The sequence below is a fragment of the Cavia porcellus genome, unplaced genomic scaffold (assembly GCF_034190915.1).
Source record: "Cavia porcellus strain 051 isolate PalLab524CR breed Dunkin Hartley unplaced genomic scaffold, mCavPor4.1 scaffold_23, whole genome shotgun sequence".
NCBI classification, from domain to species: domain Eukaryota; kingdom Metazoa; phylum Chordata; class Mammalia; order Rodentia; family Caviidae; genus Cavia; species Cavia porcellus.
The window spans coordinates 22,038,470-22,062,251 of record NW_026947506.1 but is presented as its reverse complement, the minus strand read 5'-3'; the positions used below and the strand labels follow the sequence as shown (position 1 = coordinate 22,062,251).

Sequence of the window (23,782 nt, the reverse complement as noted above, 5' to 3'; positions counted from 1 at the left end):
GGCTTGGGGAAGAGGAGCTGCTTCGTATCATTCAGAAGTAAACATCACTTTTGCAGTCAGATGAGCAGGTCCCGAGAGGCACGCATCCTTTCTCCATCTGCAAGAGCTGCTTGGGTTGAAGGAAGCTTAAAACAAGCCAGAACAGCCAGGGGCTTTGCAGACTGCTTGCAATATAGCCCTGCCAGAAGCAGCTCTCCTCTGTCCTCATTTCTGACCAAATTTCCATCCCATTCTGTCCCACCTTCACGCCTGGCCTTGATTCCTGCAGGGCCTCCCAGCTCCCTCCTTTGCTTTCTCTTCAGTGTTTTTGAACCAGCACCAGCCACAAAATTGCACATGGTTGCTTGGGGCTCCCCACCTCCCACCTCTCAACACTTGCACAGAACGTGGCCCCTGGTTTCAGCTCCCACTGTACTCTCTGCTGGTCTCCCCTCCACTTCTGGAGTCTCTTTGCCTTTTCTCAGGAAGCCCCAGTATCTCTGACCACAGGGTCTTTGCACTTGCTCTTCCCTTGCCTGGAATGCACTTTCTGCACACATGCATGGACCTCACCTTTTTATCCTGTAGGTCTTTGCTCAAAGATAAGTTCTTTCCCCAGGAAAATTTCATCTACCTACATCCTAACATTTCTTTTCTCACTTGTTTCTTCTTGTTACAATTACTCACTCTCTTAGCATTTTGCTTATTTATTGCATTTATTATTGGTCCCATCTCTCAAACAAGAGCTTCTCTCAAATGTGAGAGCCAGCAGCCAGGGCTGGTGGTCTGTGTTGTACACTAACATGTTGCCCTCTCTGCAGTGTCTGGCTGTGGTTGGCCTTTGGCAAACCCATGTTGAATGTGTGAGTGAAGGAAATGCCTTCTCCATCCGCATTCTTTGAAGAAAAACACATGCACCTAATTTTAAAGTTACTTTATGACCATTTGGGGCTGGACCGGGCTTGACTTTAAGATTCTCAGCTGCCTTGGCTTCCCTAAGTTCTGGGATTATAGAAGTGCAACCATGTTCAATCAGGCATATCTTTTGTCCCTTTGAGGCCTACTCATGGCACAGGTGCAGTGGGAAACCCTGAACCAGTGGAGCAGGGCAGTGCCCAGCACCAGGACCTAGTATGCAGAACCCACACAAGACTCTGAGCTGTGGTCCATTCCTCAGTACCCTCCCTGCCTTTGTGAACAGCTTCCGGTAGTTGGGGTAGTTGGGCGTGACTCCCAAGGGTCGGGGGGCCTCGGGCAGCAGCCCTCCACCTCACCTGAGAACAAAATAACACCAGAGGGTGAAGAGGGGCTGATGAAAAACATTCTGAGGGACAGAAGAAGGAAACAAGGGGATGCTATTCTTTAAAAGTTCAGAAAGTACAGGATAAGGAAAGCATCTTAGCTGATGCGGCACTGGCCCAGTGACCCCTGGTCACTGGCCTGGTGACCCTCACTGGCAGTTCTGGGAGGCCGAAGAAGGACGAGCACAGGACCAGCCCAACCCAGGTGGTTCAGTAACTTGGTGAAGAGCCCGTCTCACAATAATAAGCAGAAAGGACTAGGGACGCAGCTCAGTGTGAAGACCCTGGGTTCAATCCCTAGTACTGGGAAAAAAAAATCCTCTGGCCCAGTCTTGGCCCAAATCCACTTTAAGGTTAGAAAACATCATGAGGTCTTAAGAAAGAGGAAGAAGCCCTGAGTGGTGCATGCCTGTCCGACCTGTGCTGGGGAGACTGACACGGGAGGGTCCCAAGGTAGGGGCTGCCCTGGACTGCACAGTGAGGCAGCAGAGAGAACACAGACTACAGAGCAGTAGGAATCTTGCGGGACCAACTTGAAGAAAGCTAAGACTATTAATTTAGAAAGTCAAAACAGTGCGTTTACCTAGAGAGACGAATCCCATACCCTGATGGAATGCTCCGTGTGCAAACGCTTCCCTGACCCATGCATTTGTTCCGTTTGGCAGCGCTAACAGTAGGGGTGTGTCTGCAGTTTAGGGCAGGGGCCTTCCAGTGGGCACTGTCATTCCTGTGGCAGCTGCCTTGTCCTCCAGGGTCCCCATGCCATGACAACCATACACTGTTCCACATTGTCATCACTCCCCCTGGCACGCAAGACCCCAGATCTCCAAATTCTAGAAAGAGAAATGCAAGGACAGCTCAAAGTTATTTACGAAATTGTGGAGCCTGCACCATGCCCTGTGGTATAATTTATAAGTACCAAGTAAATGTGCTTGTGCCCAGTCTGTGTCTGCACATGCGTACATGCATTAAAAGTTTATGTGTTGGCATAAAAATACCAACAGAAGTGACTGCAAGTCTTGAATTAGACATGAGATTATGAGAAATGTAGTCTATTCTAAAATAGATTAAATTAATAAGTAGCATTTGGATAGTTCTTGGTGGGAGAGAAAGGTAAAATAAAATTTATAAGAAAACCTTATAGAAGTAAGCATTTCAGAAAGATCAGACTATCATGTAAAGTAGAAACTGAAAGAAAGGAAGAAAAAGAAATGAAGGAGGGAGGAAAGAAGGAAGAGACCAAAATGAGAAGCCCAATCTTCAGAGGATTTGGGATGTTGCTGTCAACATTTTACAAGTATTTCTGGCCCTGATAAAATTTAAGTCACCGACCAGGAGCTGCCCAGAGCCCCCTGCAGCTCGTAAATTCAGCATCCCAATGTTCTGTTATGAATTCAGTTCATCTGATCACTGCAAGTCTCCCACTGGAATGTTGGCTTTTAGGGTGATTATCACACCAACCAGAAGGTACCAGGCAGGACTGAAGGTCTGGGTACTGGAGCCCTGGCCTGGCTATGAACTCTGCCTCTGATCCTTACTATTTATTTGTGTGGCATTGAGTGACCTAAAATCTTCTACTTTCTCAGTTTCCCAGCTGTAAGGTACAGACAGTAACAGCAATTACCCTCCAAGATGGCTGTGGGATCAAATGGGCAAATATATGCAGAACACTTAGAGCCATTCCTGACCCCTAGGAAATAACATAAGTGCTAGATACTAGTCTCACCGCTGTATTTCCAGTGTCTAAATCCATGCCAGTTGTGTGGGGCTTTGTCACTAACTCTTGAATGATTCTGAGCCTGCTTTATTAAATAATACAACTCTGCCTCCCTAAGATTAAGGGCAAACTCCACCCCTCAAACGTAGGAAGTGTGATTACAAAATATGGTCGATGTTTAATCTTATAAACAAATTGTTACAATAAAAGACACATCACCATGAATTCCCCTCACAATACATCTCATCCCTCCAACACGCTGATCCCATCATTCCCGCCACTTTCTGAAGCAGGTCTGGTAGTCCTCTTTCATGTGTGTCTGCAGCTGCACTGTCAAGGCTGCCTTGATGTCCTAAATAGATTCAAAACATCTCCTTTTCATGGTCGTTTTGACTTTGAGAAAGAGCCAGCAGTTGGAAGGTGTCAGGTCCCTTGGATAAGGTGGATGAGGACACACTGTCATGTTTCTATGAGCCTGCCTTTCCATTCAGTGGCACTCAGCAGCATGCACCGCATTTTTGATCACACCTTGTAAAAACACTCACAAAACAGGACTTCCAGAGCCACTTCAGAAAGGGACTTGAGCCAGGGGATAAATGTGTTCAAAGGGAGGGGGGTGATTTTGAAGGGCATACATGGCAATATGTCTTTTACTGTAACACATTTTTAAAATTTAAGTATTCATCATATATTTTGATCACACTTTATAATTGGTGACATATTTTGAAAGTAATGGCAGCAGTGCAGATAACTAGTCTTTTGATTTTAATTTTTCCTTTTTTGCCTCTTGGAGCATGAAAAATCACAGAGCAGGACCTGCTGATTACTATGCCAGTGATGGCAAAGTTCAATGAGATACTAAAGCAGGTAAAAGCACAGGCTGAATTGTTGAGGGCAGAGTTAAGCCATATGTTTTGCATCTTTCTGGCTCATCCTATTGCGTTTTTGTGCAAGGGACATGTTTTGATCATCTGTCAATTCTGAAATCTGTTTTTAATGAAAACACCCCGGGACCAGTATTATTCTTAGCTGCCAGTTTTTGTTGGGGAGTTATCCGATACAGAGCTCTAGGATGAGTGCTCCCTACTGCAGCGCTTCCCCTCTTCAGGAGGGGATGTGAGAGCTGGAATAAACAGTCTTCGGGATGAACTACAGCCTCAGGAGGGAGGGAAGCAGTGTGGAGAGGCCCCCACAGCTGTGATGCTGGCCCAGCACACTATGGGCTGCCTGGCCAGGCTGTGTGCTCCCTCCCTGGCTCTGCTCCTCTCCTCTTCTGACTGGGTGCCTCTGGTGCCCAAGCTGATCTCAAGAATACAGTGCTGGAGAGGACGAGCTGTCCCCACAGGCGCTGGATACTGTCTGGTAGCCTGCCCCTCTAAGAACAAACTGGTCATCTTGCAGTCAGTGGTTCTTAGAGCCAGGATCGGTCCATCTGGTGGGGGAGAAACTATCAAAGGAGAAGCTTGGAGAACTTAGAAGTGTAAAGTTCAGCCAACTTCATTTTCCTCAATGCAGCAGTGTTTGGCCATGGGTCTGCTGGAAAACTGGAAAATATGTGACTACATCAAATGCTAAAATAGATGAATAAAATAAAATGGCTATGCCTCTAATTGCATGCTTCACAGGTAATGCCTGGTTTGCTTTTGAAAGCCATGGTCTTTTTTTTTAAATTACATGTAATCAAGATGATTTATCGGAGTGAAAGGAGCTGAGAATTTGAGAAGTGTCATAGGTTATTATTGATGTAAAAGGACACTGCTCTTATTGGATCATGAAAAGGTTGCCTCTAAAAAACATGAATTCAGTGACAATAACACCATAAGTTTCTGTGATGGTAAGTTTTACATCTTCTGAAAATAAAACAGGATCAGGACAAGGGACTGAAAGAAAATAGAATGGGATAAAATCAAACCAGTCAGACCCCAAGTGAGGATAGATCACCAGTCACTAAGTTGAGAACAGGACTTCGGATGAGAACCAGAGTCACTTTTCAAAACCTGCTACCCACGCTGGCTGTGACACTGATCAAAAGGTGCAGACTCAGTGGAACAGCTTGTGAATGTAAGAACAAGAATAGTTTCATTAAATTGCCCATAAAAAGTATTGTCCTTATGAAGAAGGATTTTTAAATTGCATTCAAAACATATGCATCCAATCATAACTTGTCCTTTCCAGCCGGTCTGGTGTAGTGTGGTGGCATTAGCTGTGTGGGGTGCACATGGGGTCGTTTCCTCTTCTGTGTACCCGGCTAGCCAGGCCACCAGCACATCTTTATCAGATGAATGGCAGTGGCCAACGATCTTTCTAGCTTAGAAAGTGAGGTACTAAATCTCCTTTGAAGGTTTGGGGTCATCAAACAGAAATTGTATGTCTTTGGATATCTCTACAACTTGGTGTCTCTTGCTGGAACTCAGCCGACCCTAAAGGACAGTGATCCAGCCTGGGGACAACTTAAAATGCTTGCTAGTCACAACCATGGTCTTTTGTGAGGGGTGCTTGTGCTGGCTGAGTGTTTTGGGGGATATCAAATACACCTACTTACATAAATGGAAATTGTTTTCAAAGGGGTTCTTTCTGTGATGCTCACCCTAGACCAGTGGGATCCAGGGAACTCATCTCGTCTAGAAGGCCATACCTCATGTGGCTTCTCTTGGGCCACTCCTTGGCAAAAAGAAACTGGTTCCAAACCAGAACCTCTCGCTTTCTTCAGGCATGGGATGATGAGTGACTTCTCATGTTGTTATTTATTGTCTGTAAGACTTTTTTTTTTTTTAAATAGCAAGTGTACGTTGTTCTTGCAATTATGGAAGAGTTTTTTAAAAATGTGTCATTTACGTTGCTAGTTTATATACTCCACACCCATGATCTTAAGCTCTTTTTAAACAGCCTTCAATTATCAGACAGTAGACTGGAAAGAAAAGAAATGATTCTGAACAGAAAAAATAAAACAATTATTGTTTGCGATAAGCACCTATCAGTCTGAGGGCTGAGTGTTGTGATTTTTATTTGGTTTCTAATTGGTAGGGGCAGATCAATAATGTACCAGAGGTAATATCTGATTTATTGTATTTTTTAAAATCACAGCCAGGTGTGGTAATGCATGCCTCTAATTCCATTCCGGGAGGCAGAGGCAGGAGGATGTCAAAATCAGAGCCCAGCTTGGGAATTGAGTGATTTAACCGAGACAATTCTGTCTCAAGATAAAAAACAAAAGGGCTGGGCTTGTAGCTCAGAATGAAGGCCCGGGGTTCAGTACCAAGTTGTGGAAAAAAATACCACTTCTCTGCCCAGGTGTCCTAGCAGGGGTACCAGAGCAACCGACCATGGAGGCAGTGATGTTACCTTCCAGCACCAAACAGGAGTGACAGGCCTTGTCTGGCATCAATTCCCAGATGCTAGAGAGGATGCAGGAGCTGGGGGCCCAGGCAGTAGTATGAGGCAGCCTTGTGAAGGGCTGAGACTTACAAGGCTGGCTCTGCTCTCTGCTGTCATGCCCATGAGCTCCAGGGCACCCTCCTCTGACGCTCCTGCAGCCAGGTGCAGGGCCCCGAGAGTGAGAATGTGATCCCGAAGGTTACAGTGCTGGAGCTCAGGAGGGGAACTGGGTGCAGTTGCAGATAAGACACTATGAAGTGTCTCATCTCAGGTGATTTACAAAGTGAGATGTGCTGATCCCTAACACAGCCCCTCGTCATGTCTTGAGGTTCCCAGGTCTTGGCGTTCCATCACCACAGGGCAGGAATGAAGAGCCAAAGTCAGAGAAGAAAAGGAGTGGAAACATGCACTTCCTGGCCACTTCTGCTGACAAACCTCTTGGTCCCCAACTGAGTCCTTGCTGTCCTCGGATCCACAGGATCCCATCTGACTTCTTGGTCAGGTGGTGTGAGAGTTCGGGTTCTAGAGCTGGATCCTCCTTCACTCTTGTAATAAAGCTTCCACTTCTGCTCTTATTCTTCTCTTTTACAGAGTCACATTGTACAGTCTAACTAGTAAATTGTAAAAAAAAAAAAAAAAAAAAAAAAAATTGCAAGCTGGTCCTAGTGACGCATGCCTGTGATCACAACATGGTGGGAGGCTGATCCAGGAATATCAAAAAGGCAAGCCCCAGCCTGGGCAACTTAGCAACCCTGTCTCAAAATAAAAAGACAAACTGGACTGGGGATGTAGCTCAGAATAAAGATCCTAAGTTCAATCCCCAGTACTAAACAAAACAAAACCTTACAGTAAACCACAATGAAATACATCAATATTCCTGTTGGTAAATGCTAAATACGTAACGTTTAATTTGAACGGTCTTATTCTTTTATACTTACTTGCCTAACTTGCTTATTGGATCAACATTTTGCTCAGGTCAGATGCAGTAAAACTTTTCTGTCTTGCAACATCTAGAACATCAGTTGCTCAACGACAGAAAACCCTGGCCATTCATGCTATCTCTGTGTGGATATAGTGAGCCTACATGACTAGGCTCTTGCTAATTACTGAGGATTCCAGCCAACCCCCAGAAAACTCTACGTCAACTTTGCAAGACAGATGCTACATGGCTAGAGAAATAATTCATTAGGATTAATTTTAAAGCTACCAGAATAATCACAGGGTAGATTCCAGGTAGCCACAGGGTAGATTCTAACTTCTCCTCCCTGCAGTAGACACTCCCAGGGGAGACTGGGGACTGAAGATTGGGGCAGAGGAAAGGCTGGGGGAAGCAGGTGGCAGGTGGAGGGAGAGGCAGGTACCCCCTGAACACTGCAAGAGTCCTAGCAAGGATGGAGTGAGCAGAGAGGCCAGGACCAGATGCAGTTTGTGTGTTCCTAGGAATTACATCTCAAGCTAATGTTTAGAACTTGAGCCTCAAGGAAGCCAGAAAACCAAGCAAGAAATTGCCACCATCAGGTTTCCATACTCGTACAGGAGGTGTGGTTGAAAAATACAGCAAATCTTTACATTTTTTAAAGATTTCTTACAGGAAGACACATTATCACAAATCCTTTTCTAAATCCTCCCCCTCACTTTAATGCACTTATGCCACAGTCCCTGCCCTTTCTAAAGCAATTCTGGAGTCCTCTTTCTTGAGTGTCTTTAGCAAAGTGTGGTTATCTCAGTGTCCTGAAAAAACTCAAAATATGACCCGTCATGGTCACTTTGACTTTGGGGAAGAGTCAGAAGTTGCACAGTGCCAGATCTCATGAATAACATAAATAAGGACAAATCAGAAGTGTTTTTATTTGAAAAAGTTGTCATAAATGCTTCGAATCGGTGGAGCCCTGAAACAAGACAATCATTTAGGTGATTACAAGATGTGATTGGTTAGGTTTGGATTGCAAGCAAGCTCTCTAAGGTGTCACAGAGATGCAGGAGATGCCAGTGTTGGGACAGTCATGGAGACCAGGGTCGGGAATGTGGACCTGCTTGTGAATATTTGAGGCTCTGAGGCCCACAAACCTTGGGAAGCTAAACAAGAGAAGGCTGCAAATGAAGCAGACCTGGGATCACAAAAGAAATCAACAGGAAGTCAATGGCCATGGCGGGGCAGGGGCCTGGAGGAGGGAGTGTTGTGTGATGCCCTTCACTACCCAGAAATCCAATAGCGCCCAGCATTGTGCTGGGCAAAGCTTAACACAGGGCTGCTGAATTCTCTTTCTCTTCTACTCAAGTCTGCTCAGACTAGACTTAAAAACACAATCTGTGTACCTAGAATGCAAGCTTGCTGTTCATTTGCATGAACTCATGTGTCAGCAAAGCTTCAGATTTCCCCTGAGTTTGGGAATGCTGACATCACACGCCGCTCTTTCTCTATAATAAGACCATATTGATTACTTTCATGACAACCCTGACTTTGGAAGCAGATGAGGTTATAAAATCAAAATAAAGACTCGTGAGCCACATGATCTTAGACTGAGGGGACTCTGATAGATATTGTCAACAATTTTCCTGTTCTGATCAAATTCTTCATGCTCATTCGTTACGTGACTGCCAAGTGCTAGTGAGTGACCAGTGATGCCAAGTTGATTGACATTGGGGTGACAGAGGCTCCACTGGATAGTTCATGGAAGGGGAAGGGGCTCCCTGTGTCTTTCATATCCAAACTCATGCAGGAGGCAGTCAAAACTTTGACCAGAATCAGCATATTTTCAGCATTCAGTTGTAATAGATTCAGTTCCTTGAGGTCAGGGGTTTTCCAAGTAGAATACTTGTCAAGGACGCTTTTATGTAGCTTTCTCAAAGGACTGGGGGGACCCAAATTCCCTTCTCCCACAGACATCTCTCCCCAACACCAAATCCTTACTTAGCGAAAAGGAGAAAGAGATTTTTTTCTAGGGCCATGATCTTACTCTTTAAGGTAAACTGTAAAATCCAAATCAAATGATCAGTGATGGAGAGTGATGTTGCCTGCTACCTTTTACCTGTTTTATCAGAATGAGTAGCAACTTTGTACGGTATTTGCCCAAGATGTCATGGTGGGGGCGGGGAACGGGGCTCTGTGTGTGGATAATGTCGCTGATTTCCTTTGCCGGATGCACGCTGAGTTAACCTCCTTGGACTCTTCCCAGGAACTGATGCGCGTGCGTGTGGTGGGCCATTATGCTGCTGCACCTGTGTAGTGTGAAGGTCAGTGTGCTTTTCTGATTATAAGAAACCATCCATGCCATTCCATTATAAACCCTCTCCGCTCATGATGGAATGTGTCTCAGCCCACAGCCCACTCTGGCCACCCTGCCCAGAATTACCTCCAGTGCAACCCAGACATTAAGATCCATCACCCACCTCCTGCATCCCCCCTTGTTCCCCCAGAATTCAACTGTGCTGCATTTTGAGACGATGTTCTTTGCATGTCAAGTCCTTGTGTGATGTGAACGTACTGTTGTCCTAAGTGAATTTGTACCTGGAAACGAAATCTGTGATGACTCTTCCAAAATGTCAGCCGAGAGGTCCAGTACCTCACAGCTAATGTGGACACGTGGAAATTCACCTTGAGACAAGAGCATCAGAGTCTCCTCCTCATTCAGATTCAGGTCTCCAGGAGGCTTCAGGGTTGATAGAATGGACCTCATGTCCCCTTTTTTCTGGGTGACTTTCCTGGAAAATGCTTTCCACCAGCTCCCCCCAGATTCCCTGCCAAGTCTTCTCCTTCCCACATCTCAGTTTTACTTGTGGAGACCACCCTGGTTTACAAGAATCACAGTTCTCTTGTGGTGCTTGATTTTCCAAAATGCCCTCACCTGAGAGGTAGGTGTGACTATTGCCCTTGTGTGTATGAGGGAGCTGGGCCATGCTGGCTGGAGTCTCCCCAGCCTCCCTGTTGGTAAGTGAGGAGCGGAGATTAAATGGTGGTCTATGGTTCTGAGCTGGAATCCATACCCTTGGTGGCCCTTGTACTGCTCTATAATAGTCCCTCGGCTAAACCTTAAAGGAGGCCCTTCCAAAACAAAAAACAAAAACAGAAACAAAAACTCACATTTGCTTAGTGCTCTGCAAGTTTACCAAGCACATGCATGTGTGTACTCAGCAAATCCTTGCACTAACTCTGCAGAATGGAGAGGAAGCCCAGTGCTGATCAGTGAGTGTCTTGGTGCAGGACAGGTCGAAAGGGGGGGTAAGGCCAGCCTCTCACATCTCCTCTGCTGCAGGGCACTGTTCCCAGTTCACACAAGGGCAACACCCTTCATTAGTCTTTTCAGTGTTACTAAAGAATGATATGTTTTATTCAAGAAGCATTAAATCAGTACCTAACCCATGTTGCCAAATGCCCAGGAATAGGTCCAACAGAAGAATTTTAAGTCCCTGCTTTTCTTACCGCATCACCCCTTTGTTGTGCTATTGGAAAACACCCTCTCTGTGACACCCTAGCACGTTAGAATTCTGCAGAAGCTTCACTTTTCTCAGCTCCTGTACACCCAGGCTTCTATATTTAGGAAAGGTAAAACTTAGACGCAAAGACAAAGTTCCCCCCCCTCTTCGCCCCCCCCCCCCCGCCCATCCTCTGAAGCACAGGACCCCATCTTTTTACCTTCTCCATGAACTGCTGCACTGTTTTCTTGGTGGCCAAGTTATAGTGAGAAGTTCCTTTATAAAATGCCACCTCATTCCTTTGGGGTGTCTCCTTTTTATTCTACCCTAAACTGATGTTCTCAGAAAGATAGGATTGCTCAGGGCTAGCGAATTTCAGCTTGTGTGCATATTTGTGTACAAGCTTTGCCTTGAAATAAAATACCAGAACTCAGTCTCAAAGCTAAATGTACACAGCATCATCACAGGTGACTTTGCTCAGTGACCCAGGAAACGTGATGGTCCAGGCTTCTCTCCTAAGATTGTGATGAGTGACCTCTCCCTGAGAAATGGGGGACTGAAGACTGGATCTCAACTGATGCTGCAAGACTTAGCCCTCGGAGGACTTAGTTTGTGAAACATAAGCCTAACTGTGGCCCTAGGAAACATAAAGGATGTCATACAGGGGCCTGTTTCCAGTTTCCAGTGCCAAATTCCTTGCCCCAGGTTCTCTACCGTCATGGAAATGTATGGCTCCATAACTTTCACGATTTTACTTGAATCTTCAAAATTGAAAATGATCCCAAAGTCTCTTATCCCTGCATAATAGTTTCTAAGAAGATTCTGAAATTGGTCTGCACCATGACTAGATGGATTTAAAAACATCTGGAAATCAACTAGGGACCACTGAACTGCCAATTTAGGGGATGCATGCATTTGAACCTCAGGAATGGCCTTCGACTGGACAGATTCTCCTCTCAGAAAGAGGCTTCAAGAAGAAATTCCCTGTTGTAGTCACTGATTCTCAATGAATCAGTGGATGTACCACAAACCACCAAAAATACTTTGCACATGGAGCATGTGTGTTTACACATTGAAAAACGTCTTTGGGTGGTTCTTAAATGCTGGTTGAGAACCACTGGCTAAAACTGATGGGAACCAGTACTCTGAGTGTCTGTAAATAAGAGAATGAGAAGGGCATCTCTGTGTTACAGATCTTTATGCTACAAAGATAAGGATCTTGCCACTCAGAAATGATTCTCTGAAGCCAATAATAGGTCTTTTACCGAAGAACAAAACAGAACATTGGGGCATATGCATGGCAGTGACTGGCTTCTCTGCGTTGGGCCCCCTGGGATGTAAATAGTGGTTTGACAAGAAAGAAATAAAACTGGTGGGGGATCTAGAGGAGAGGAAGGATTGTATAAGGACCTGACCCCAGAAACTCCAGGTGCAAAGCCTGATGTTCAGAGGCACCCACTCTGGGTGGGATTGGTGTGGCCTCTGCTACCCCCAGCTAGCTCCATCATCCGCTGGACACCCTAAGAAGACCATGGGAATCCTTCAAAACTGAAGTGGGCCTGACGGAGTTGGCAGCCAGAAGCCTTCTAGCAACTGGGCAGTGCCCTTTCTTGAAGGGGTATCTATGTTGCACATGCCTGAGTCTAACACACTGTCTAACAACTTGAGAAGAGTCAGTTCTTGGCTTTTCAGAAGTTAGCTAAAAGCAACAGGAGTCAAGAGGCAATGCTAAGGGGTGGTCCCTTGCCAGAATTTTCTGCCTTATGGAGAAGATAAAGGGATAGGAGTGAAAGCCATAGGAATACCAGATTGTCTCATTTGATTTCTTTTCTAGGGGACTAGAGTTGTAAGAAAAAAAGGGACATTAATTTGAGGGGTCATCAAAACTTCTCAATGGAAAGTGAAGCTCAGAGAGATATCTGACGCCTACATCCAGGGTCCGCTCCCTTTCATGCTTACTCGGGGAAGGGCATGTCCCCTCCCCTGTCAGAGAATGTCCCTTGTCAGTTCTTCCTCCTATTTTAGTAAACGTGCTGCCAAAGCACGCACAATTCTCTCTCTTTAATACCAAATCACATAGTAAAAAGGCTAGGACTCCCTAACTTTAGTGCCCTAAAAGTGATCCCAGAGATTCCTACCTTCCCCCACCCCACCATATCTTTAGTTGTGTTATTCAGGTGACAATTTGCTGGAATGACTTAAACGAGTAGATGTTTAGTTTAGCTTATAATTTGGGAGATTTAGTCCATGGCCAGCTGGCTCCAAATTGGGAAAAATATGGCGGGAGGGGGTGGTGGGGCAAAACTGCTTCATTCATGGAGGCCAGGAAACAGAGGAGGAGAGCTGCATCAGAGAGGAAACAGCAGGGGATTAGGTACAGATTCCAAAGCCACACCTCTGTGACCCACACAGAAAGATAAATTTGAATCATTTTTAGAAAAATGTATACATTGCATGTCCATAATATTAAGTGAAATAAATCAGACTCTTACATGTAAATACATCATGGTTTCTTTATTATGAGAAACCCACAATATAAATAAAAGAGTGAAGTGTGTCTCACCAAGCCCCTGGGGCAAATCCCAAAACCAACCAAACTGACACTTCACCCTACCCACTGCATTAATCTAGAGCAATGATGGCAAACCTTTGAGAGCTTTCAGTGATACGCATGCCATAGGTTCGCCACTGCTGTTCTAGAGAGTATTAGTTGATAGAGATAGATCTTCAGTCATCACGAGTCCACAGAGTCCTACACCACTGTATGGTAATCAGTTCTGGAGGACAGGTGATAAATGTCCTTGCATAGGAAGCCACACCTCTATGCCCCACTCAGCTAAGGACCATGGTGACCATAGTGACCACCCCTCTGTCTCTTCTTCAGTTCCTGCTTGGAACTCAGGCTTCCTGGACTGGGAGAGATAAATACATCATCCAGCGCTCGCATGAGTGAGTTGAGTCATGCCCTTGGCAGGGTCAAGGAACCATCACCGGAAGGACAATGATCCTGTCCGAGCCTCCCTCTGGGGCTGCATGCCCCCTGCCCAGGACACCACTGATGGGCCTTGTCCACTGACCAGAACTCAGATCATCTGGGCTTCCTCAGTGGCTGCCTGATTCCTGCGGGTAGCTTTGCCGTCAGTATTTTCCCATCAGGAAGCAACAGTCTCAGCACAGAAATATAACTGCCCTGATGACTTGCTCACAGCCTGTCCCAGGAACTGTTGCAGAGCGTCATCCTGACGCAGCACCCCTGGAGAAGTCTACCACGCAGGCTGCCAGCCTTTCTGTGAGCTATGCCCAGCAGGACCGAGCCACAAGCACAAATCGAGGCCATGGGCACTGAGCAACTTCTGAGCGGCTCCTTAAGAGAGTGCTCTCATTTTGAATGCATACTCTGTCCTGTCCGTTCAAAGTAAGTGCTTTTCTAAAAGGCCTGGGCTGTCTTTTCAACATATCTATTTTTCATATAAAGGGAAACGTATTTCTATCTAGAACGAGGGCAAGTTACAGGGAGAGACTTGCGTGTGGAACTCAAGCTTGGTGTAAACTAGGGCATGCACATCATGTGGCTATTTTCTTCATGCTGCATATGGCAGAAAACATGTGTATGTGGCTCACTGTTTGGAGCTTTGCTTATTTTAAGTCCTGTACAGTGAGTGATTTTGTTCAAGCAAAGGAGTTTCAGCTTTATATCCAGCCACAGATGCCTCTCCTCTGGTAATGCTAGATTTAGAGCTCCAATTTTTGTTTTTCAGCAAGAACTAAAAGTTCCCTAGCATTGCCCCCCACCCCAACCATGCCCATATGCATTGTGCAGAATTCTTAGAGAACACAGCATTGCGAGCATTCTGCGGCATTCTGCGGCAGTCTCAGTATAGCCCTGGGTGTCAGCAAATACAGGCCCAAGTCTGTTTGCTCAGCTCTGCTTTTCTAATGCAAGTTATTGCTTTGCACGGTTGCAAAAAATAAGCCTGTGTTTTCATGATCTGAGCTGACTATGTACCAGGCATTTATGGTCTTTCTCCTCTTGCAGATTTTACACACACACACACACACACACACACACACACACACACACACATACACACAGGCTCCAGAAATATAAAAGAGCAATAGATTGAAGAGCGTTGTATTCTCTTTGAAAATTTTAGGCAAGAATCATCCCGAATTGCCCTCTCACAGGAGCCTTAGGAATCAAACCTAGGAATCAGGGCTGTGACACACCTCAGCCTGGCTGGGGATTTTCTAGATGAAAGCATGGCATAGTCATTCATTATTCACCCTGCAAATATTTATTAAATATTTACTTTGTTCTAAACATAGCCGAGGAGCTAGAGAGACTGCTGCGAATAGGTCTTTCCTCTTGTGGGAGTTTCATTACTGCTTGGGGAAGGAGTGATCAGAAGAAGAAAAACACCAGTCAGTGTAGAATATGACATGAGGAGCTGGGTCATGGTAGGAAAGAGAAAACAGGGCACAAAGAAGCAGGGGTGTCCTGTATTCCCTGCTCTGCCTTGCACCCCCACCTCTCCAAATTCTAAAATCCATGCTATCTCTAAACTCGGTTGCAAAAAAAAAAAAAAAAAAAAAAAAGAAAGAAAGAAAGAAAAAGAAAAACCCATACGTAATGCTGACTCTCTGCTCCCTAATGAAGTTAGTTTATTTTATTGCTAGTGGATTTTTTATATTTGATTTTGTCGATGATGTTTGTTACAAAGCAAACAATTTTATGCAAAAAGTCAGAATCTTAGCTCCCTTTGGAAAAAAATTACAAAGCTCTTCCAATGCTCGTCCACCTTCTGATCAGGCACAGTTGACGGCCGAGTGAGGAGGTGCTGTGAGGTCAGAGGGGAACATAAAAGACATTCAAGCTGTCAGTCTCACTTGGCTCAGGGTCCTGCTGGCTTCAGGATACGACCCTCTCCCGACCCATTTTGACGCTAGCTCCACAGTCATTCATTTCCTCTCCCACGATGGCAGTGATGGATTCCACTTCCTGTTAGACAGGCTCTGTGGACCCATCCGCTCTGCCGTCCCCCCTCCACTTTCTCTCCCAGTCATTTAATAGAGGTTCCACCTCCCTGAGGGTTGAGTCCCACCCATCTGGTCACGAGATGAGTCCTGCCCTTTCTTGATTCTATATTGCTTTCCATCACCTACTGGGACAGGTGGCTCTGTGGATTCATAAAATCTAGTTGACTCTTACTCGGCACAGTGTCGGATCTAAAGAGCAAGGATGCTCTGGGAGACATGGGTTCACTGGATTCCTGCCTGTTCCAGCACAAGTCCATTCCCTTCCATCTTGGCTATGTTACCCATTTTACGATAAGTTTTACTGATACACTGTTTCACTATTTCTACTTCATCAATTTCACCCACCAAATCCTTGACAGACTTTCCCTTTCTCTAATGAAATTAGCCAAAGGTTGTGTTATTTTGTTCCCATTACTATTTACTTTATTTCTATGTGGCTTCTCAGAGTATAATGCCATTACCTGACAGGTAGAGATGTGTCCACAGCAGTTGCCACTGGCAGGGTCATCTGATGCAGACCAATGCTCCACGGGCCACATCGGGTGGAAACTTCGTCACCTCACAATAATGCCAGCATCCATGTTGGTGCAAGCCTGTAATCCTAGCACTTAAGGCTGAGACAGGAAGATCTCAAACTTGAGCCCAGACTGAGCAACTTAGTGATTCAGTGAGACCCTATCTCAAAACAAAAAATAAGACAGATCCAAGGTTGTAGCTTAGTTTAAAAGCCAAGTGGACACCATGTTGTTAAAGTACTAGTTTATCCCACTGCCCATGTGTGTGTCATGTTTCACCTGTACCTCTGTGTAGAACTTACAACTTCTCGTGACAAATTTCCTTCCCCAGTGCATAGGTGTTTTCTGATCACTGATAGAATTCCCACACTCAAGTATTTCCCCACATCTTTAGTAATCTTAATTGTTACTGGTTAGATACTTCAGCTATGTGTAAGTGCTACCGTGGCATTAGCAATTGGTCAGAGTATGACATATCCTCAGAAGCAAAGCTATTCATCATGAACACCTAAATGGCTGTTAGGGGATAAGTAATCTCTCAGTGGAGGTTAGCAGTGAATGCAGAATGTGGGAATAAAAGACAATTAAAATCAATAAAAGGCAGTTGTTAAATAGCCTGTGAATCACCAGTCAGACAAGACAGAACAGTGATTAAGAGCTGGCACCAATGCCCATCAGCCAACTGGGGTGGGGTTAGCTTTGCTTCTAGCTGCAGGACCCCAGGCAGAAACTTGATCCAGGCAGTCAAGGTTCTGCCTGCTCAGTAAAACCCTCACAGAGCATGGAGATAGCTCTTTAGCTGCTGGGATGGACCCCAACTTCCTGGCCAGGTGCAGGTATCTGCATTTAAAACAACCTCAGGCCATTTTGAGTTTGGTAAGCCCTGGAAACTTCTTGGGCTTCTTTGATGTCTCCTTTTTTGAGTGAGGATGGGGACAGAGCAGACTCCTGAGGTTTTCAATTCAGTGGGACCATGAGGTGGGACCACGAAAGATTTCACCACCCACCCAGCACCAGCACACAGTCATCACTCAGCCACTAGTAGTGAGGATGGTGGCGATGACAATGACAATGTTAGTGTCAGTGATTAACAATGACACAGGTTCCATGGACGCATCAACTGGAGTGCACAGACATCTAATCTCCTGCTTTCTAAACCACGAGCTTTGCTTTATAGACAAGTCTATTTAGAAGCCCACAGACATAAACTGTCAGAGTAAATCAGATTACCTTATTGTGGCTGCCAATGGCTCTGCACCAGACTTGATTCTACTCCTTTAATAATTCTGTCTTATGCTTCAGTGCTTTCTGTCTTCCAAGTGCTCTAATGTATACCATCTCCCCTGCCAGTCCCACATCCCCTCCAGTCCTAAGGGATGTGAAAATCTAGCCCATGAATGTAACTTTGTTTATTTAGTTTTTCAGTATTGGGAGTTGAGCCCAGAGCCTTTGCACTGAGCTACATCACCAGCCCTTTGTGTGTGTGTAATTTTTAGACAGGGTCTCATTAATTAGCCCCATCAGGACTTAGACTTATGATCCTCCTGCCTTGGCCTTCCAGAGTACTAGGATTACAAGAGTACAACACCATGCCCAGTTAATTATAACTTCATCTTGCAACTGAGGAGAAAGACTTGGGGGTCTTGGTTAGAGCCACCTTCTGAGTAACCTAGAGTGGGGTTCTGGGTTTTGGACACATTTCTCTCCTCATTGCTGCTTTTTCTACCAAGAACTCCTATGGAGATGAGTTTTTAAGGCAAATCCCTTCGACTGACTGCCATGAGGTCTCCCTAGATTAGATTGACTGTGACCTTGGAACCAATTCTGTCTCCTGAGCCTGGCTCCAATTCAGTCTCATTGCCAGGGTTTTTCAAACATGAGGAGACCAAATACAGAGAGTCCCTTTTTCCGATGGAGAATCAATGACCACTAAGAGCAAAATAATGAAGGCTTGCTTAAGTAAAAAACTAACATAATTTAGATAATTGTCAGTGAGTCGGAAGTGCGGCATGGTCCACTAATCCTGATTGTAGCACTTGTCTCTGAAGTTTTTCATGAACTCCCTTAGGTAATTAGTTTGAGAGACTCCTGCCAGATGGTGTGCTTCCACTGTCCCAGCCCTTATGAAGATGCTAGAGGAGGAGACAAGCTCTCATATTGGGAAATTATGTCAAGGAACCCCACAGAATGTTCTAGAAAGTTCAAATAGCAACCCCTAAATCAACGTGCAATCTGCTGACCCTCTATTCATAGGGTGCTCGTCATAAACCTCCTTGCCTCCCCCACCATTTTTTTTTTCCATCGTAGGGGAGTCACCTTCAGCTTCCCCACAGCATAATATGAGAGTTACTCAGAACTATGAGAAACACCAAGAATTTTCTCTTAAGCCCAGCTCGGTGGAGCTGTCATCCCTTCTTTCCTCAGTTCTAGCACTGTTCCTATCATCCATCTTTCTTGAAAATCATAGAAGTTGCTGTAACCGTTACCCTCCTGAGCTTGTTTCTTCCAGATTCACCTACATACCTAAAGTGCTGTGATGCCAGGGAAGAAGGGGGTCCCGTTACTCCCCTTTGCCAGGTGTCCTACTGCTGACTTTCTTGCTTTGTACTTCCCTTCTTTGCTGGGTGAAACAACAGCATCTGTATGCACCCAGTCCAGTAATCCATTCCCCCCGTTAAGCATTAAAAAATCCAGTTACAGGCATAGAAGAGCACACACAACGTCCTAGTGAATCATCATAATATGGTAGAACTCAAAACTTAGGTTGAGAAGTAGAGCATTCTTTGGGCCCACTTTCTTGTCCCTATAACATTGTGGGATGTTGCAGGAACTTGAATGAGAGACTGGATGATTTGTAAGGAAAAGGGGTTCATTTTGGCTCATGCTCCTACAGGGCAGGAAATCTAAGAGTCCCCTTCTGGCAAGGGCCCTGTGCTCTTTCAACTCATGGCCAAAAGCAGAAGGGCAGGTGGGTGACACACAAAGAGACAAACTTTATAACAACCCACCCTCATTGTGACTGTACCAGTGCCACTAGAGCAGGAGCTCACTCACATGGAAAAGGTGCTAACCCATTCAGAGACCTCGTCCCATAACCCAGACACCTCCTCTTAGGCCCCACCTCCCTACAGGGCCACAGGGGCAATCAGATTCCAACAAGTGTTTTGGAAGGAACAGGCCACGTTCAAACCACAGTGGCATCAAAAACAGGAGCACACAATGAGATTTCACAAGCTAACCCATGTCTGGTGATTCTTCATCTGGAATCCTACTTCCAACCAAGAGTTTGAACTAGGCACAAAGGCAAAGCTGAAGAGTATTTCAGATAAGACATTATTTTATTTTGATAACTTTAGCCACCATTGCATAAAGCAAGATTTACTCAGTAAATACGTACTGTCCCAGATATCTGCTCATTGATACCTTATTAATAGAATGGCTACTCTGGACCGGACATTGGCCTGGGTCAGAAGGTAATGTGATGAGCCAGGTAAGCCTGCATTTTCCAGGTTTTCAAGCTAGCAAAGGAGAAAATCAATCAACTTATGGTCCACATGAGTAACCTGCAGGGGAGGAGCACAGCTCTGTGAGCACGTGGGTGCTAGGGGTGCTTTAGTCAGAGCCTTGACTTGGGCTGGAGTTCAGGAAGTGTCATGGAGGAAGAAACTTACCTCTGGAGCTGAAATGTGAGTTGTAGTTAATCAGCTGAGAGAGAAGGATTTCTTTTCCTTATTGCAAAAGTGTTACCATCTGCCTTTGAAAATGCATGACCCTCATTATTTAGCAGGAAGAGATATGGAAGCTAAAACAAACTTATGTCCAACATTTCTAACACTGTCTTTTTAATCTTTACCGCATCCTACTCATTACCTTGGACCCCGCCTCTTAGAAATGTTGACTTCTCTCTATGGCCATTTGCTCTCGAGTTGTAGTACTGTGTCACCCCATAGTAGACCCTCCCAAATATTCTGAACATCTTCAAGAAAAAGAACAAAGACCATGGCTTTATCCTGTTACCTAAAATAATACATGGAGGAATGATAGTGTGAGTCATAGAGCTGTATTTGGCATCAGGGTTCTCACTGGGCAGTATAAAAAAGAAAAATTAGAGTACAAGCCATATAAAGACATACTAGCATAAAAGATGGATTCCAAAGTAATTTCTCCTGATTAATAATATCAGAGCAAAATACTAGAATAATTAATAAGTAATACATTAGCCTAGTGAGCACCAATGGAGTGAACCGATAAGTAAAATCTACTGCACCGAAAGCTGCATTTTCTAGAACAGAAATTTCTTTCTTTTTTCCCCTTCTCTGCCAGTGGCTTGTTTCCCTTTCTCCAGACTCAGACCCGCTAAAAACTGAAAGAAATGTACATGTCTGATATATGGAGAATCATTTATTTGGTTCTGTTTATGTCAATTAAGGCTTTATTTTAATCTAACATCTGAACATTTTAGGAAAATTGATGCAGATATTAAGAAAAAGAAAAGGAAGAACACCTGCTGTTTTCCCATACCAGAATTAACCAATAGTATTAAAAGGATGGTTGTTGAGTACTCAGTCATCATTTCCATCATCCATTTATCATTGGAGGCTTGACTGATTGCTGTGTTAAGTGCAGCTATGAGGCTACCCATATAAACAAGACACAAGTTCACACAAACACAGTACATGCATTAATACCTTGTCTAGTGGGGTTTTTTTAAATCAATTGTGGAGTAATTCATGATTCCTGGGGTACCTTTGGAGATCACTAATCTGTGCTATAGAAATACACTCTCCCTTCAAGTTAAGAAGGATGCTGTTAGCAAGGTGGACTCCACAGCTGGAGCCAGAGGGTTCAGATCAGATCAGATTCTGATTCTGATGGAGATGTGGTCACAAACCTGTAGCGGACAAGATGCTAAAACTAAGATAGCCCAGCAAGTACCTAGCAAGTTGATGAGAGCTGATTTTAGTTCCATTATTTATTAATTCTAATAATATTAATTACGCATAGTAAGAACACAAGGTCAAGGGTTAGTAGATGATAAAGACTATATAGGCTCTTGCTTTTTAAAAAAAGTTTTATTTTGTTCAAGATTTCCTAGGTTTACATAGCTATAGTTTAGCTGCTGGCTTATGTGATTAAGGCAGATTACTCCACCTCTCCAAGCCTCAGTAAATCCAACTGTAAATGTGAGTAGTAGCAGCAACAGCAGTGCTTACTGCGAAGAACACTGTGAAGAAAAAATGATACCCCGGTGTATTGCTCATCATAACCCCGGCTGTAGCAGGTTCTTGTTAGTGCTGCTTAGTAAGTGGACGCATTTACAGGTACGTCTTGACCAGGAATGTATCAAAACTGGCTTACGCTAGTATAGATGATGATTCTGGAGATCACAGAGAAAGACTTGGGCTCTCTTTGATGTATTGGCTCAAGAAAGCCAGAAATATTTCCCCTGATCTAACAGGAGTGAAGTAAAATTGAAAATGGTATATTTACTTGTTAATTTTCTGTGCTTACAGGGTTATTGCTGGCCTTGGCATAAGTGTTTAGCAAAAATACACATATTTTTATGTATTGGAGTTAACAACAGCAAATTTGTGCCCTGAGTAGCACTAAAGGTGCTGAGATGGGGAACAGCTTCTGTGAGGTGAAAGCTGAGAGAGAAAAATCAGTGCGGATGAACCCCAGGTTTAGACCATCCCGTGGCAGTGATCCCTCTTTCACTGTTATCCTCCGATATAAACAATGCCAGCACGCCCCAGAAAAAGCAAAGTGCATACTAGTCTGCATTGTTCTTCTATAAACAATGTCTAGTATATAATTTTTTAAAATTATAAGATATGAAGAGAAGCAACAAAATGAAATAAATCAATAGAAAATTACTATCAATAGCAGTGGACCCATAGATAAACCAGATATTGGAAGTAGCAAAGAATTTTAAAATATCTGTTAGAACTATGCTCAAGGACTTTCAGAAAAAGATGGCCAGAAAAGATAAATAGTTAAGGGAGCTCAGCAAAGAATTTGAAACCATTAAAAAAAAAATTAGAACTGGGTGCGATGGTACAAGCCTGTAATCCCAGCACTTGGGAGGCAGAATTCTAGGCCAGCCTGAACTGCATTGCAAGATCCTGTCTCAAAAACATTAAAAAAAAAAAAGACTTTTGAGTAAAAATAAAAGATGTGAAATCATGAATTCAGTGAGCTTAACAGAAGAATACCAATAGAAACTGAAAGAAATCACTAAACTAAAGGATTAAATTTTTTCAGTGACAGACAGCACAGAAAAAAATATTGACAGGCACTATAGATTATCAATGACATGCTAAGTGGTCTAAACTATGAGTGGCTGCTGTAATAGACTAGAAAGAGGAAGAATGGGCCAAAAAGTAATGGAGGAAATAATAGCGGAATTTTCAGATGTGATGGGAAAATATGTCTACAGATCTAAGAATCTCAGCAAATTCCAAGTAGTAAAAATATAAATAAGACCATGGATAGGCACATTGCAGATAAACTTCTGCAAACCAAAGATTTCTTCTTTTTTAATTCTCAAAAGCAGTTACAGAAAAAATGACACATCGCATACAGAGGACCAATAACAAAAAAAAAATTCTAGCTGACTTCTTGTCAGAACATGGAACACTGAAAGGCAATGGAAAATCAGCTTATATTGAATAAGAGCATAAAAAGAATACATCATGCTTTGAGGACAAGTGAGAGCGGGGGTAACCCAAAAAGTCAAGGACTCACGAAAACCTTTCTTAAGAAAGTGAGCTAACATCTGAGGGGTTGGATGTGAAGTAGAGGTTCAGGAAGAGAAGATGTTCTAGGTGCGTACAACTCCTATTCCAAGAGAAAACTTGTCACATGAAAAACTGAAAAGCCAAGGTAAAAATGGAATACAACAATCAAAGAAATGATAGAAGCCACATTAAGTATTATAGGACACAATGTAGATTCTTTTCTTATTATTTTTTTAAAAATTATTTAGTTTGTGATAGTTGGGATTGGACCCAGCACCCTGAGCTACACTCCTGGCAGCTACCCCAGCCCACCTCCACCTTTTGTGTGTGTGTGTGTGTGTGTGTGTGACATGGTCTTACCAAGTCTCCCAGCCAGGGCTTGGACTTGTGACCTTTCTGCCTCAGAGTCCTGGGATTATAGGCATACACCACAATGCCCGGCTGCATTTTATTTTTATTCTAAGAAAAATAAGACTTTTAGGAACTTTAGGCAGCAAGGATCATTTTAGTATATTTGTGTTTTGAAGGACTCCTAAAACACTAAACCACAGAGGCAGGAGAGTAGCTGAAGAGGGACCAAAAGAAGACTGGAAATGTAGTTGAGGTGAGAAATGATGTCATGGATACAGATAGGATCCGTGAAGACAGAGGAAGTGGACTGTCTTATTGATACAGAATGGAAAGGGAAGCTTAATCATTGATTGG

The 23,782-nt window shown here is 44.1% G+C and overlaps 1 protein-coding gene across 7 annotated transcripts in view; it reads left to right on the top strand.

Moving 5' to 3' along the window:
* Hecw1 (HECT, C2 and WW domain containing E3 ubiquitin protein ligase 1) overlaps positions 1 to 23,782 on the top strand; it is a 388,661-nt gene that overhangs the window by 116,964 nt on the left and 247,915 nt on the right. For 2 of the 7 annotated variants that reach the window (XM_063233919.1, XM_063233920.1), the window contains exon 2: positions 9,549 to 9,606. The exons of the other annotated variants lie outside the window; for them this stretch is intronic. In XM_063233919.1, coding sequence (XP_063089989.1) covers positions 9,580 to 9,606 — 27 coding nt within the window. In that variant the 5' untranslated portion in view covers positions 9,549 to 9,579. The remainder of the gene's footprint in view (positions 1 to 9,548; positions 9,607 to 23,782) is intronic. 7 annotated transcript variants of the gene reach the window in all.